General features: G+C 50.4%; 2 protein-coding genes across 3 annotated transcripts; one reads left to right on the top strand and one right to left on the bottom strand.

Annotated features, from left to right (window-relative positions):
- The first annotated feature begins 496 nt into the window (after window positions 1-496).
- KLHDC9 (kelch domain containing 9) lies at window positions 497-9,342 on the top strand. Of its 2 annotated transcripts, none has more exons than XM_066608775.1 (5): window positions 497-548; window positions 4,202-4,715; window positions 6,415-6,583; window positions 8,628-8,826; window positions 8,952-9,342. In XM_066608775.1, the coding sequence occupies exons 2-5, from the start codon at window positions 4,210-4,212 to the stop codon at window positions 9,113-9,115; spliced, it is 1,038 nt and encodes a 345-aa protein (XP_066464872.1). In that variant the 5' UTR covers window positions 497-548; window positions 4,202-4,209; the 3' UTR covers window positions 9,116-9,342. The 2 variants fall into 2 exon arrangements, with proteins under 2 accessions (XP_066464872.1, XP_066464873.1); XM_066608776.1 differs by having other exon boundaries at window positions 505-548; window positions 4,205-4,715.
- A 3,267-nt stretch (window positions 9,343-12,609) lies between these two features.
- On the bottom strand, window positions 12,610-16,739 carry PFDN2 (prefoldin subunit 2). Its single transcript, XM_066608774.1, has 4 exons — window positions 16,635-16,739; window positions 13,352-13,440; window positions 13,142-13,265; window positions 12,610-13,042 (listed from the first exon to the last, which is right to left on the bottom strand). Exons 1-4 carry the CDS (start codon window positions 16,671-16,673, stop codon window positions 12,863-12,865), a joined length of 432 nt encoding a protein of 143 aa, XP_066464871.1. The 5' UTR covers window positions 16,674-16,739; the 3' UTR covers window positions 12,610-12,862.
- Window position 16,740: the final 1 nt, after the last annotated feature.

Below are 16,740 nucleotides of genomic sequence, written 5' to 3'. Positions count from 1 at the left end.
TTAGTTGCCCACCTTTGTACCCGCTCAAGCTCTGATATTTTCTTTCTTGAGTCCTGGTGCCCAAAACTGTCCACAATATTCCATGTGTGGTCTGACCAGAGACTTGTAGATAGGAAGTACAATGTCCTCGTCATATACTCCTAGACCTCTTCTGATGCCCCCCCCCCCCCCCCCCCATGATCCTATTTGCCTTGGCAGCAGCTGCCTGACACTGATTGCTCCAGTTAAGCTTACAGTTATAAATCCCCAAGTCCTTCTTCATGTCGGTGTTCCCCAGTGGTTCCCATGTAGTGTGTAATGGTGACATGTATTTCCTGCCCATGTGCAGAACCTTACTTTTAACAGTCCAATATACAGAATACTGCCCAGCACCACTTCTTCTGTCCTGTATATATACACTACACAGCCGCTCTCGACGCCCGGTGTCCGGGGTGTAGCTCAGCGCAGCCTCCCCCCAGCACGTCTTATGTACGGCAGTTGCTCAGGAGATGTGGGAGGGGCCAGGACGTCGCTGCGGCCCCGGAGTGACAGCGAGGTGCCCAGATTAGGTGAGAGAATGGTTTATCCTGCATGCTTTATTAACCCTATATGTCTATTCAGAGAGCAGAATGTGCAAACGCCCAAGTGCCGTCTCTCATCCCACGTATGCAAGTAAGGAGGATAAAATAATACGTCTGCAGCGCCACCCAGCATTTCTGCAAGTCAATGTTAGACTCTTTATACAAGCCTTGAACAATGACTGGGAATATAAAGGATAGCATTCCTGACCCTCATCCCACGTATTACATAGCGGAGCCATCAATAAATGGCGCCCTCTGCTGGGATTACTGTGTAGACTTCCTCGTTGGTAGATCTCAGTAGGGATTGTTGAGCAAGTCAGCATCGGGTTTTCACCAGTGAGTTGTCTGCAGTGAGTTGTCTGCAGTGAAGTGTCACCAGTGGTTTGTCTGCAGTGAAGTGTCACCAGTGAGTTGTCACCAGTGAGTTGTCTGCAGCGAGTTGTCACCAGCGAGTTGTCTGCAGTGAAGTGTCACCAGTGGTTTGTCTGCAGTGAAGTGTCACCAGTGGTTTGTCTGCAGTGAAGTGTCACCAGTGAGTTGTCTGCAGTGAGTTGTCACCAGTGAGTTGTCTGCAGCGAGTTGTCACCAGTGAGTTGTCTGCAGTGAGTTGTCTGCAGTGAAGTGTCACCAGTGGTTTGTCTGCAGTGAGTGAGTTGTCTGGGATGAGTTGTCACCAACGAGTTGTCAGCAGCAAGTTGTATGCAGCGAGTTGTCAGCAGTGAGTGAGTTGTCTGGAGTAAGTTGTCACCAGTGAGTTGCTACAGTGAGTTGTCATCAGCAAGTTGTATGCAGCGAGTCGTCCCCACCGAGTTGTCTGCAGTGAAGTGGCTGCAGTGAGTGAGTTTTCTGGAGTGAGTTGTCACCAGCAAGTTGTCACCAGTGAGTTGTCACCACTGAGTTGCCTGCAGTGAGTTGTCACCTGTGTGTTGTCTGCAGTGAAGTGTCACCAGTGAGTTGTCTGCAGTGAGTGAGTTGTCTGGAGTGAGTTGTCACCAGCGAGTTGTAAGCAGCAAGTTGTATGCAGCGAGTTGTCACTAGTGAGTTGTCAGCAGCGAGTTGTCTGCAGTGAGTTGTCAGCAGTGGAGTGTCACCAGTGAGTTGTCTGCAGTGAGTTGCCACTGGTGAGTTGTCTGCAGTGAGTTGTCAGCAGCAAGTTGTATGCAGCGAGTCGTCCCCACCGAGTTGTCAGCAGTGAGTTGTCTGCAGTGAGTTGTCTGCAGTAAGTTGTCAGCAGTGAGTTGTCTGCAGTGAGTTGTTAGCAGTGAGTGAGTTGTCTGGAGTAAGTTGTCACCAGTAAGTTGTCACCAGCGAGTTGTCTGCAGTTAGTTGTCACCAGCAAGTTCTATGCAGCGAGTTGTTGCCACTGATTTGTCTGCAGCGAGTTGTCACCTGTGTGTTGTCACCAGTGAGTTGTCTGCAGTGAGTTTTCGCCATCGAGTTTTCACCATTGAGTTATCTGCAGTGAGTTGTCAGCAGCAAGTTGTATGCAAAGAGTTGTTGCCACTAAGCTGTCTGGAGTAAGTTGTCACCAGCGAGTTGTTGCCACTGATTTGTCTGCAGGGAGTCGTCACCTTTGTGTTGTCACCAGTGAGTGGTCTGCAGTGAATTCTCGCCAGCGAGTTATCAGCAGGAAGTTGTTAGCAGTGAGTTGTCAGCAGTGAGTTGTTTACAGTGAATTGTCGGCAGTGAGTTGTCAGCAGTGAGTTGTCAGCAGTGAGTTGTCAGCAGTGAGTTGTCAGCAGTGAGTTGTCAGCAGTGAGTTGTCTGCAGTGAGTTGTCAGCAGTGAGTTGTCTGCAGTGAGTTGTTGGCAGTGAGTTATCTGCAGGTAATTGTCTGCAGTGAGTTGTCAGCAGTGAGTGTTCCCCACTAGCTTAGGACCGGTCGTGTCTAAGTCGTGAACACTTGTCCATCGTTTTGGCAAGAAACACATGGATTGTAGATGAGGCCGCTGTGACACGTAGCGCCCTGCGGTTTCTGATGACAACCATGACACACGTGTGGGTGGAGCCTTTACGTTGGAGGATAGTGTAGTGCGCCATGCTGCTCCTTCCGCCAAATAAAACGTAACATGATCTTTTTTTTCAACACTGATGTCAATGGCGATGTATGGAAACAACACTTTACATTTTCATACATTGTACATACATGTTTTAACCCCTTAGTGACAACTGTCATACATGTATGACGTGGCGGGTGCCAGCAGTAAAACCTAGTTGAAACTGAACGGTAATGGTCAGGGCCGGAGATAACTCTGATCCTGGCCACTTAAAGGGGCTTTCTGGCATTTATCCTCTGAATGGGTCATCAGTAGTTGATTTTTGGGGGTCCAGCGCTGGGAACGACTAGTGATAAGTAGAGATGAGCGAGTAGTGCCTTAGCCGAGTATCTCCCCGCTTGTCACTAAAGATTCGGAGTTGCGGCGGGGAGCAGGAGGGAGCGGGTGGAAGAGAGGGAGACAGAGATCTCCCCTCCGTTCCTCCCCGCTCTCCCCTGCCGCTCCCTGCCGGCCCCCGAATCTTCAGAGACGAGCGGGGAGATACTCGGCTAAGGCACTACTCGCTCAAGTAATGTGCCTTAGCGAGTATACTCGCTCATCTCTAGTGATAAGCTGACATCAGGACCACTGAGAGCTGGAAGCGGCCCAGGTTGGTCCGGCAGGTGAAGCTGCCTTTGAACTCAATGCGAATACAACTCGGGCCGCTGCAATGCAGACAGATCTGTCAGATTCTGGTTCCGTCTGTAATGACGGCAGGCCCGATATCGAACCTGAGGGCTGATGAAGTACTCAACCAATCACAAAGTCTCATGGTTGTGTGGATCTTCGGGCAAGTTGCTTAAAATCTAAAATCACGTTGCTGCGCAGTGCAGGGGCCTTCATCATGTTCTGAGCCCCAACAGGGATGAAAGGTCAAGCCCTCTTCTGTTGTCCCTGGAAGACGGCTTGTACCTGGACAGGGGCTTCTTCTCATATCTGAAGAACACCTACCACAATAAAGACATCTGGTATGGCCAATAATACCACTGGAAAGTAGACTTCCCCTTATTAGAGCCCCCAGGACTCCAGCGGGCAAAAAGAGCGCAAAGCTTGTATCTCTGAGCAGCAGAAAAACATCTGGTCAGATGGGTCCACGTTTCTGTCGCTGATGGGAGGTCAGAATTTGGCACAAGCAGCATGAATCGCTGACCCCTTCCTGTCAGGCTGGCAGAAGTGCAGTAATGGCACGGGGAAGGTATTTTTGGCACACCCAAGGGTCCTGTGAGGTTTGTGGAATTACTGCGATTCTGAAGGCCAATGCCCTAATAGATGGGTCTCCTAAAGTGGCCATTCAGTGTATTTTGTGTTATAGTAGATCCCAAATTATGTTGCAGACCTTGTAGACGATCCAAGACTGAAATGGTAACAGAGAAAGGAATAACCCCCTTGTGCTAAGGTATCTTATTACTGTCAGCGCTGCTTTCATCCTGGGTTTCCGTCTTCTATGCAGAACCAGGATGGAACTATAGGGGTCAGTATGCGAGATGGAGGCGTCTGTGGTCTCAGCTTCATAGTTTGTCCTTTCTCCTCTGTCTCTGGTGGGATTACTCAGTGGACATCTCTTTCGGAATTCTCGATTCGCGGTTTAACGCTTCTTTCTTGCAGCAGCATTGATGATGTCTGGAGGAGTTCTGTGGACGTGGACCCCAGTGGCTGAGGATCCACAATTTGCCCGTGCCTACCACACGTGTACACCGATACGAGGCAAGCTCTACCTGTACGGTGGTGTGAAATCCAGTGATCCCAAGGAGCCCCCTCTTGACAACATAGCAATCTTTGACCCGGAGAACATGGCACAGAGTGGCACTCATGGCGGTTTATTCAGGAGGAGTCACCATGATGCTGTGGCGCTCAGCGACAAGTGGCTGTGTGTAGTCGGCGGATGGGACGGCTCGCGAAGATTATCTTCAGTCTTCAGCTACGACACAGAGACGGAACAGTGGGCATCATGGGCAGAGGAACAACGCAGTCATCCCCCGGCGGGGCTGAGCAGTCACACCTGCACCAAGATATCCGACCGTGAGCTCTGCGTAATCGGCAGGGAGGGAGGACTGCGCACACAAAGACGTTATGCCAGTGTATACACTCTAAGGGTCAACGCCAGCGCCAAAACTTACCGGCAAGTAATATTCTGAAGCTGCTTTTCATCCTGACGAATTTAACCCCTGCTGGACCATGGAACGACTAGAAACGTCCTGCGGTCCTGAAGTGTGTGTAGAGCTGGCCTGGGAGCCGAGTTGGCTCTATACCCGGCCACTGTTATACAGCCGGGTGCTTGGAGCGGAGGATGCAGAAGACAAACAGGGTGTCCCCGCTTGTCTTCTGCATCCAGCTGTTTTCTGCACATAGCGCCCGGCTGTTATAGAACCGAGCGCTCCGTGCGGGGTATGAAGAACACAGCTGGAATGCTCTGTTCTTCATACCCCGCCTGTTATCTGGGAGCGGGATACAGCTGAAACAATAGTATCAGCTGCATCCTGCTGTGAATCCCTGATAAGGCTGATCGTCGTCTTTTAGCACGCTGAAAGACGAAGATGAGCGACGGGATAACGAAAACTGCACAATGTCAGTGCAGTCGGACACAACGATTATCGCTCAAAAGACGGCTTTTGAGCGATAATTGTTGTGTCTAAATGGGCCTTAAGCCATGGGTAACTGCAATGATCAATTAGCGCAGATCGCGGTAGTTAACTGTTTAGGTCATAGTCAAAGCTGATTGCGTGTCTAAACAGTCAATCAGAGGGCACCGATGGTCTAGCATGGCCACCCAGAGCCTAGTGAAGTCTCTCAGGGCTGCCAACATAGGTGCCCATCAACCTCTGCCTGAGGCAACATCAAAAAATCACTGTATACTGCAATACTGAATTATTATGGTATATACGGTTGTACAAGCGATCAAATGATCACAAGTTCAAGCCCCACAGAGGAACTAAAAAGTGTAAGAAAAGATTTAATTAAAAAAAAAAAAAAAAACTTTGATAACAGTTCAAAAGAAAATTAAAAGTTAAAAAAATCCTTTCCCCCATTTTTCTATTAAAAAAAAAATTCCACATATACAGTCTCACCCCATATGTAATAGTCCGAACTAATACAATATCAGAATTGTGTTTTGGGGGGGAGGGGGGGTTTTAATCCCAGATTCCAAAAAATTGAATAAAAAGTAATGAAAATAATGTATGCACCCCAAAATGGCACTATTTGGTACTACATCTCACAGGCAATGGACGAAAAAAAAAAACCTGTTACGGGTCTGAGAATACGGCGCTGGAAAGCAATTAAGTAAAAAAAATGTATTTACTTTTTAAAAATAGAAAAACATTAAAAATCATAGCATTGTAATCCCCGTATTTGCCCTGACCCACAGGACAACGTTCATGTGTTATTTTTACTTTATTGTGGACGCTGTAAAAACAACCCAACAAAAATGGCGCAATTGCTCGTCATTTCCCGTCACTTAATTTTTAACCGTTTTTCAGTATATTATATGGTACAATAAATGGTACCATTAAAATTACAACTTATCCTTCAAAAAACAACCCTCCTATGGAGGCACGAAAAAAACCACAAAACTAAGAAAGGTAATAAATCTCGGGTCCTGAATGGGTTAAAGAATGATTGTAACATTTATTAGTGGTTGTCATTCAGCTTTCTACAGACCCTGAATGGCATATATTCCTCCCAGCTATCACGCTCTCCTTTGTGTCAGTCTTAACTGAAGCTTTGACATTCTATTCCTGGCTCAGGATGTGCAGAACTGTAAGGGTGGGGGTGAGGCTGCCCTGTATTCTGTGTACTGTTAGCCGTGTGTCGTCCTGCAGGTACAGAGAAGAGGAATGGCGCACAGCGTCCCGCTCCGGGCACTCGGCCGTCCTCCTGCAGTCTGACATTGCACATGGCACAAGGGATAACTGCTCTCTCTATGTGTTCGGAGGGCGAGAATCGTCTGCTGTAGATCTGGTCGGGAGCTGGAAGGCAGGGAGAACTCAGGTACGAGCCAGAACCTTACTTCATGGGTGAAGCTCAATCATCTGCTTTGAGAGGACTACAAGTCCCATCATACACCAGCGCCAACACAGTGGTAGAAATAACCAACTAGGACCAACTCCACAGCAAGGGGCCTCCGCTAATGGACAGCCGTCATAGCGGTAGATTCACCCTTGTAGGTTCAATTGAGAGGTTAGATACACTCTTAAGTTGTGTGGGCTCTGAGCACTTAGATACATCCTCTCAACTTCCACTGCCGCCGAGCTGTTAGATGCATGCTCTTAGCTTCCATTGTCTCCAAGCAGTTGGATACACTCTTCCATGGTCACTGAGAGGTTAGATACAATTCTTTGTTGTACAGTCCCCAAGCTACTAGATATATCCTTGTAGTTACCATTTCCTCCGAGCCGTTAGATACACCCTCCTAACTTCCATTGTCTCTGAGCTATTAGATACACCCTCTTAGCTTCCACGGTCTGTGGGATGGTAGATACACCCTCTGAGGGTCCTTCTACACAGGACACCTGTTGAGTGTTTAAGCGCCCGACCGTCTTCCCAACCGCCATCACTCCTCTGCCCTCACACAGCGATAATTGCTCACTGAATGGCAGTGGAACGCGTTGGGTTGCTTCCAACCGTATATAATTCCCAGCAGAACACATCGGGGAGGACATTGCTCCATTTCATCTAAAAAAATGAACTCATTCAGAAACTGCTGGCAGCAACACATCTCACAAAAGTTGGGACTGGGTAACAAAAGGCTGGAAAAGTAAGTGGCACTAATGAAAAAAAAGATGAAGGGTGAATTTTCTACCAAGTCACATGACTGTATAAAAAGAACACGTTAGAGAGGCCGAGTCTCTCAGAAGCAAAGATGGTCGGAGGTTCATCAATCTGTGAAAAACTGTCTAAAAATTGTGGAATAATGTCAGAAAAATATTTCTCAACATAAAATTGTAAAGACTTTGAATATTCCACTATCTGCAGAACATTATCCTCATTAGGAGATTCACAGGATCTGGAGTAATTCATATACACAAGGGACAAGGCCGATGGTCAGTATTGGATGTTGGAGACCTACAGGCGGCGCTGCATTATATACAGGCATGATTCTGTAATGTAATCCCTGCATGGGCTCAGGAATACTTCCAGCCGTATCGTGCAGGGAAGACGCCATATATCAGCACAATCCAGAAACGCCGGCATCTTCTATGGGCCAAAGCTGGTTTACAATGGACTGAGGCAAAATGGAGAACTGTCCTGTGATGAAGCAAAATGTGACATTCTTTACTGAACCCACGGATGCCATGTGCTGCAGACTCAAGAGGAGGGGGACCATCCAGCATGTTATCAGCGTACAGTCCTGTATCTCTGCTGGTATGGGGTGGCATTAGTGCCTATGGCATGGCATGGGCAGCTTACACTATGAATGCTGACAGTATATAGGAGGTTGTAGAACAACATGTGTCCCATCCAGACGTCGTCTCTTTCAGAGAAGACCTTGTGTATTCCAGTAAGACAATGCTAACCCACATACTGCATCCACCACAACAGCATGGCTTCCAGAAGAAGAGTCCGGGGTGAACCGGCCGCCTGCAGTCCGGACCTTCCACCAATAGGAAACATTTGGCGCATTATGGAACAAAAAAATCCGGCAGACACGACCGAGGACTGTGGAGCAGCTGGAATCCTCCATCAGACAAGAATGGGACAACATTCCTCTCCCAAAACTCCAGCAACTGGTCTCCTCCCTCCCCTGAAGAGGGGATGCTACACAATGGTAGATATGGGCATGCCCAACTTTTGTGAGATGTGTTGCTGCCATCAACTTCTAAATGGAGAGATGTCCCTTCCCTCCTCTAAGTGCTCTGTGAATAAAATATGGTTAGATGAGATTTCCAAATCATTGCATTTTTTTCTGTACATTATGTTTTCCACAGTAGCCCAACTTTTTTGGAATTGGGCCCTGAGTTTGTGGAGTCTCTGAGCTGGCAAATACACCCTTTCTAAGTTGCACTCACCCCAATACTTTGTCTCCCTTCCCCAGGAGAACACGGCTCCCAGTTCACGGTTGGTGGAGCAGTTGTGCAAACTTGTGGCCTCTGTGAAAGCCGTACATGAAGCTCCTAAGAATCTGCGGCATCATTCGTGCTCAGCGATTGGGCCGTTTCTAGTGGTTTTTGGTGGAGAAACGCTCAGTAAGAGCCGCGATGCCATCTGCAACGAGCTCTACGTCTGTGACACACGTGAGTTCTCCTACTAGAATTCCTCTAGTCTGGCAGCAAATACTTCAGGATGTGTTGACATCCCTTCATTGGCAGCAGTGTTAGTATAGCATGCACCCCACTATCACAACTACCTCTTTTCACAGGCTGCACCCCAATGAGCTGGTTCCGTTTCCCCAGATCAGATCCTCTCCATAAAAGAGTTGGCCACCGGACCGTTCTTCTTAATGACCGGCTCTACCTTGTGGGTGGATTTGGAGTGGATGGCAGGACACCGTGCCCAGAGATCTCTGTGCTGGACTTCCTCTGATGGGCAGTGATAGAGCAAAGGCCTTGTCCTCTGCTGCTAATAAGCGAGGAAAATGTCGAATCTACAAAATGAAAGTGAAGGTGGGGGAAAACAAAAAACTGTAACCTGGCCACCGCAGCAGCGTTATATTGCTAGCATACTCAGTGGCATTGCTAGGGTTACATATGTATCTTTATGTAGTCTGGTGACCATACAAGTAATTACACGATTAAAACCAGTGATCACAAGTGATGTCCTCTCTGATTTGAGTTATTCACTTTTCTTCTCCACCCTGCCCTAACCACCATGGTGGCTTCTTCCAGCCATGAAGTGTCTCTGCAGAACATAAACACGAGGATATATTTGGTTCCTTGCTTTTCCAGCACATCTCTGCCTCTACCCAAACACTCAATCTATAATGCTCTCCTTACTTAGGTCCTGCCACGCCTTTCGGCGCGTCAGGTGAGAAAAGAATACCATCATTGGCAATCAAAAGCATCAGTTTCGGCATCATCCGCTCAAAGGTCAATAGTACTCAAAACTTCTAAAAACGTACGTTGCCAGGTGATTTTTTTTATTTTTTACTTCCCGTTTTTTGGACACCATGAGCTAGCTATACTTGCCAGCCTTGCCTCAGGGAGGCGTAAAACGTGTCCAGTGAAAGCGTCAGCCTTCTGTGAGTCAGGAATAGGGTGCCACATACCAGAACAGCAGCAGATTTCTTCATTCATAAACCGATCCTGGTAAGTGACGTTAAGCAGGTGACGAAGGCATCGCTGTTGGAAAACATCAAGTCGCCGGCTGATATGTGCGCAGCTGCTTTCCATGTTTCACATGCATGTAGTGCCGTCGGGATCACGGTAGTGTTCAGAAGTCGTACCTTCATTTGTAAGGGGAGTGAGGTGGTGGCCCATATAGAACGCAGACAGGAAAGTCACCCACGCCTTCCTGATACGACATTGGACATCATGTTCAGCATCACCGTCATTGGTGAACGCACTGCCTAAGTAGACAAACCAGTCAACCTCTTGCAGCCGCCGTTGTTGGTTGAGTGATTGAGGTATTTGAGGACTTGCATTGTCTTCCTGCTGTTAATCCATAAGTTAACCATGCCCCCCTTGGTACCCCATTAATCATGCCTGCATTAGCCCCCATACAGAAATAGTACCTCCTCTAATATTACCGTAGCATCCATGCAGTAAGTGCCCAAATACACTAATAGTTATCCAATTGTACCCCATACAGTAAGAGTATCACAACAAGCAACAGGTACCTAATTTTGCTCCCACACAATAACAGGGCTCCATTGTGCCCTCATATAGTAAATGACCCATTGTGCTCTCACATAGCAGCAGTGCCCCCATACCGTATTACCCCCAATGTAACCTGAGTTAGTGGCCCCCTACATTAGCACCCCAATATGCCAACTAAAATAAAAATAGCCAACAGCCATTCCCACAAGGAACCGATCCTCTTCCTCTGCCTGCATGGCAACATGTCCCCGCCAGCAGGAAGACTGACAGTTGCAGAGTGCTTTGATGCAACACAGCGTTCACACGGGCATCCAGTTGGCACCCTTTCCCACTGGGCCCGGTCACACCCCACAACCCCAATTGTTATGCCGCTGCTAAATGACCCTTAACCCCTTCCCACTCTACGACGTCTATTTACGTCCTAGAGCGTCGGGGTATGTATAAAGAGCGGTAGCGGGGCGACCTCTCTTCATACAGCGTGGGCATCAGCTGTTTATTACAGCTGACACCCGTGGGCAATAGCTACAAGCGGCCGCATGGCCGATCGGCATTTAAAGGGTTAATTGCTGCAGTGTCAATTCTGACAGCGGCATTGAAATCCCCCAAACGATGTTCGGGGGTTTCATATGGCAGTGCCCCCCCCCCCCTCCCGCGTGAGATCAAAGAGACGTAGAGATGTCATGGCAGCCAGAGGCCTTCTAAAAGGCCCCAGGGCTGCCTTAGGAGACTGCCCGTCAAGCCTTCCCCGTGGGGTGACTTGATAGACTGCCTGTCAAATCGCAGTATGACGTAATGCTATAGCATTACGTCATACTGCAGGAGTGATCAAAGCTTCGCTAGTTGTGGTGTCCCAGGGGAACTTTAAAAAAAAAACCTGAAAATAAGATCAATAAACTTTTATTAATTGTAAAAGAAAGGTAATAAAGTTTAAATCCCCTCCTTTTGCCAGATCTATAATAAAAAAAATCTAAAATCATAAAAGAAAAATACATAATTGGTATCGCCGCATCCGTAAAAGTCCGATCTACCGTGTTTCCCCAAAAATAAGACAGTGTCATATTAATTTTTGTTCAAAAAGGTTTAACTTTTTTACCTGTATAGCTGCCTGGACACTATTTCAATTGACTTTTTAAATTAACTGATAGCAGGGCTTAATTTTGGAATAGGGCTTATATTTCAAGCATTTTCAAAAAGCCTGAAAAATCATTTTACATCCTGGAAAATCATGCTGTGTCTTATTTTCAGGGTATCAAAGTAGCGCATTATTTACCCTGCACGGTAAATGTCGTCTGAAAAAAGAAGAAAGAAAGAACTGACATCAGAAATGCTCTTTTTCAGTCACCCTGTCTCCCAGAAAAAAATGCAATAAAAAGGGATCAAAAAGTGGTATGCATTCCGAATTGGTACTAACGGAAACTACAGGACATCCCGCAAAAAATGAGCCCTCGCTCAGCCACGTCGACGGAAAAATAAAAAAACTTATTGTGTACAGAAAATATATAAAAAAAAAAACTAAAATAACAAACAAAAAAAATCTATACAAGTTTGGTATCGTGGCAATCGTACCGACCCAGAGAATACAGTTATCGGGTCATTTTTGTTGCAGTTTGTGCGCCGTAGAAACAAGACGCACCGAAAGATGGTGGAATGTCGTTTTTTTTCCATTTTACTCCACTTAGAATTTTTTTAAAGTTTTTCAGTACTTTATATAGTACTATTAAAAAATACAACTCGTCCCGCAAAAAACAAGCCCTCATACAGCGATGTTGATGGATAAATAAAGGAGTTATGATTTTTTTTAAAGGGGGGGAGGAAAAAACGAAAATGGAAAAAAAAAGGCCGCGTCATTAAGGGGTTAAAGAGTACCTGCACTTTTTTACTGCTCTGTCGCCTATTTCCGGCAGCTGAAGACGACCCCATGTAGTGCTATACAGGGCAGCCTTCAGCCGCCGGAAGGGGACGAAACCGGCTGACGGAGGATCGCCTGAAGTGAAGGTGCAGGCTCCCTTTAAGATCAATATTCTATGCAACTACCAATAGTGTTCCCTAAAACATCACACTCCAAGACAAGGGTTAGTCAGCGACTACAGACACCGCTGTCACCTGGGTAAGAGCCGTCATCCTCAGTCTGAACCTCATTACCCATCTCCGCACATTAGACGACCCAGAACCCCTCATTCTTATAGCGGAGCTGCTGCCACCTGCAGGAGGTTCCATCACATCTCGTCCTCCTGAGGGAGGGGCAACAAAGCATCAACGTACTTTAACAGCAACAATAACTTTATTTAACAGGGAAAAAAAAACCATAAAAACAAACAAAACGAAAAAAAAAAAAATAAAAAAAAAATAAAAAAAAATCGCACCCAACGTTTTTTATGAAACAGATGCTGGCCTAAGTCAAGTCCAGGAGTCGCCTGGCAAGGAGTAACCCAACTTCTGAGGTGCACAGTTCCCAGGGCATTTAGATATACCCTCCCATTAAACAGCGATAAAGATGGCCGACCGCAGGGCAAAATCATGACACCAGGACCCCGGCAGAGCTTGGCTTGCCCCCAGATCCGTCGCCGCTCTCCTTGGGTGGCTGCTTCTGGTCATCCTCGCCCATGACGCGGATGTTATGCTTCTCGCGGTACTCGTTCAGCTCGCGCCCCTTGGCCTGCAGCTGCGTGCCCAGCGTCTCGATGATTTTATTGATCTGCGATGACATTCAATAGGATTGCTTAGGAGGATCTCTGGCAGCTTGTGGTACAACAAGACCCAGCAGGTCAGACCTGAGACGTCAGCTACTCCTTACCTGCTCCTTATTGTTCTCCAGAGCGGGGAGGACTTCCTTCACCGTCCGCTCCACCAAGACGCCTCCAACCATGCGGAAACACTTCCTGCTCTGATCCACTTCCTTCAGAGTGTCAATCACCAGTCTACACGCCAGGGGAACAAAGGGTTAACAGAGAGCAGCGGTGCCATCACTGGGACGGCCGCCTATCCCTTCATCTACTATACTCACGTGTGTTCATTTAACTCCATCTCCAGCTCCGCCGCCTTAGAGGCCAAACCCCGCTGCTCCTGTCGGAGGCGATTAAACCCGGCCACCACCTGCAGGGGCAGAGAGCACAGCGGCTGAGAACACAGCAGAAACTCCGCTCTTACATCATACACGACGGCAGTGACATCATCGCTCTCCCCGCGTAGGCGATACACGACGGCAGTGACGTCATCGCTCTCCCCAACGTCGGCGATACACGACGGCAGTGACGTCATCGCTCTCCCCAGCGTCGGCGATACACGACGGCAGTGACGTCATCGCTCTCCCCAGCGTCGGCGATACACGACGGCAGTGACGTCATCGCTCTCCCCAGCGTCGGCGATACACGACGGCAGTGACGTCATCGCTCTCCCCAGCGTCGGCGATACACGACGGCAGTGACGTCATCGCTCTCCCCAGCGTCGGCGATACACGACGGCAGTGACGTCATCGCTCTCCCCAGCGTCGGCGATACACGACGGCAGTGACGTCATCGCTCTCCCCAGCGTCGGCGATACACGACGGCAGTGACGTCATCGCTCTCCCCAGCGTCGGCGATACACGACGGCAGTGACGTCATCGCTCTCCCCAGCGTCGGCGATACACGACGGCAGTGACGTCATCGCTCTCCCCAGCGTCGGCGATACACGACGGCAGTGACGTCATCGCTCTCCCCAGCGTCGGCGATACACGACGGCAGTGACGTCATCGCTCTCCCCAGCGTCGGCGATACACGACGGCAGTGACGTCATCGCTCTCCCCAGCGTCGGCGATACACGACGGCAGTGACGTCATCGCTCTCCCCAGCGTCGGCGATACACGACGGCAGTGACGTCATCGCTCTCCCCAGCGTCGGCGATACACGACGGCAGTGACGTCATCGCTCTCCCCAGCGTCGGCGATACACGACGGCAGTGACGTCATCGCTCTCCCCAGCGTCGGCGATACACGACGGCAGTGACGTCATCGCTCTCCCCAGCGTCGGCGATACACGACGGCAGTGACGTCATCGCTCTCCCCAGCGTCGGCGATACACGACGGCAGTGACGTCATCGCTCTCCCCAGCGTCGGCGATACACGACGGCAGTGACGTCATCGCTCTCCCCAGCGTCGGCGATACACGACGGCAGTGACGTCATCGCTCTCCCCAGCGTCGGCGATACACGACGGCAGTGACGTCATCGCTCTCCCCAGCGTCGGCGATACACGACGGCAGTGACGTCATCGCTCTCCCCAGCGTCGGCGATACACGACGGCAGTGACGTCATCGCTCTCCCCAGCGTCGGCGATACACGACGGCAGTGACGTCATCGCTCTCCCCAGCGTCGGCGATACACGACGGCAGTGACGTCATCGCTCTCCCCAGCGTCGGCGATACACGACGGCAGTGACGTCATCGCTCTCCCCAGCGTCGGCGATACACGACGGCAGTGACGTCATCGCTCTCCCCAGCGTCGGCGATACACGACGGCAGTGACGTCATCGCTCTCCCCAGCGTCGGCGATACACGACGGCAGTGACGTCATCGCTCTCCCCAGCGTCGGCGATACACGACGGCAGTGACGTCATCGCTCTCCCCAGCGTCGGCGATACACGACGGCAGTGACGTCATCGCTCTCCCCAGCGTCGGCGATACACGACGGCAGTGACGTCATCGCTCTCCCCAGCGTCGGCGATACACGACGGCAGTGACGTCATCGCTCTCCCCAACGTCGGCGATACACGACGGCAGTGACGTCATCGCTCTCCCCAACGTCGGCGATACACGACGGCAGTGACGTCATCGCTCTCCCCAACGTCGGCGATACACGACGGCAGTGACGTCATCGCTCTCCCCAACGTCGGCGATACACGACGGCAGTGACGTCATCGCTCTCCCCAACGTCGGCGATACACGACGGCAGTGACGTCATCGCTCTCCCCAACGTCGGCGATACACGACGGCAGTGACGTCATCGCTCTCCCCAACGTCGGCGATACACGACGGCAGTGACGTCATCGCTCTCCCCAACGTCGGCGATACACGACGGCAGTGACGTCATCGCTCTCCCCAACGTCGGCGATACACGACGGCAGTGACGTCATCGCTCTCCCCAACGTCGGCGATACACGACGGCAGTGACGTCATCGCTCTCCCCAGCGTCGGCGATACACGACGGCAGTGACGTCATCGCTCTCCCCAACGTCGGCGATACACGACGGCAGTGACGTCATCGCTCTCCCCAACGTCGGCGATACACGACGGCAGTGACGTCATCGCTCTCCCCAACGTCGGCGATACACGACGGCAGTGACGTCATCGCTCTCCCCAACGTCGGCGATACACGACGGCAGTGACGTCATCGCTCTCCCCGCGTCGGCGATACACGACGGCAGTGACGTCATCGCTCTCCCCGCGTCGGCGATACACGACGGCAGTGACGTCATCGCTCTCCCCGCGTAGGCGATACACGACGGCAGTGACGTCATCGCTCTCCCCGCGTAGGCGATACACGACGGCAGTGACGTCATCGCTCTCCCCGCGTAGGCGATACACGACGGCAGTGACGTCATCGCTCTCCCCGCGTAGGCGATACACGACGGCAGTGACGTCATCGCTCTCCCCCGCGTAGGCGATACACGACGGCAGTGACGTCATCGCTCTCCCCGCGTAGGCGATACACGACGGCAGTGACGTCATCGCTCTCCCCGCGTAGGCGATACACGACGGCAGTGACGTCATCGCTCTCCCCGCGTAGGCGATACACGACGGCAGTGACGTCATCGCTCTCCCCGCGTAGGCGATACACGACGGCAGTGACGTCATCGCTCTCCCCGCGCGGGCGATACACGACGGCAGTGACATCATCACTCTCCCCAACGTCGGCGATACATGACAGCAGTGACATCATCGCTCTCCCCGCGCCGGCGATACATGACGGCAGTGACATCATCGCTCTCCCCAACGTCGGCGATACATGACGGCAGTGACATCATCACTCTCCCCAACGTCGGCGATACATGACGGCAGTGACAACATCGCTCTCCACATTTAAATGATGGATGACAGCAGTGACATCATCACTCTTCGGTACGTCATCCATGTCATCCCTATATATATATATATATATATATATATATATATGGACATTCCGGAACCCTCTTTGGATAACACTCGGTTATAATGCACATGCATTTATAAAGTTTCCCTCGGGTAACAGATGAGACAGCAGACACGTGGGTGACACCCGGTAGAGGGCGCATACGGACGCACTGGGCGCGCTACCTGTTCCGCCGCTATCTGTTTGGCCGCCGCTGACGCCATCTTTCTTCTCCTCACGCTCTCAGCAGTTGCTCAGCGCACAGGAAGCTCGCGCACTCACGTGACTTCC

Source organism: Eleutherodactylus coqui, chromosome 6 (genome assembly GCF_035609145.1).
Source record: "Eleutherodactylus coqui strain aEleCoq1 chromosome 6, aEleCoq1.hap1, whole genome shotgun sequence".
NCBI lineage: Eukaryota > Metazoa > Chordata > Amphibia > Anura > Eleutherodactylidae > Eleutherodactylus > Eleutherodactylus coqui.
This window is presented reverse-complemented; position numbering and strand designations above follow the sequence as displayed.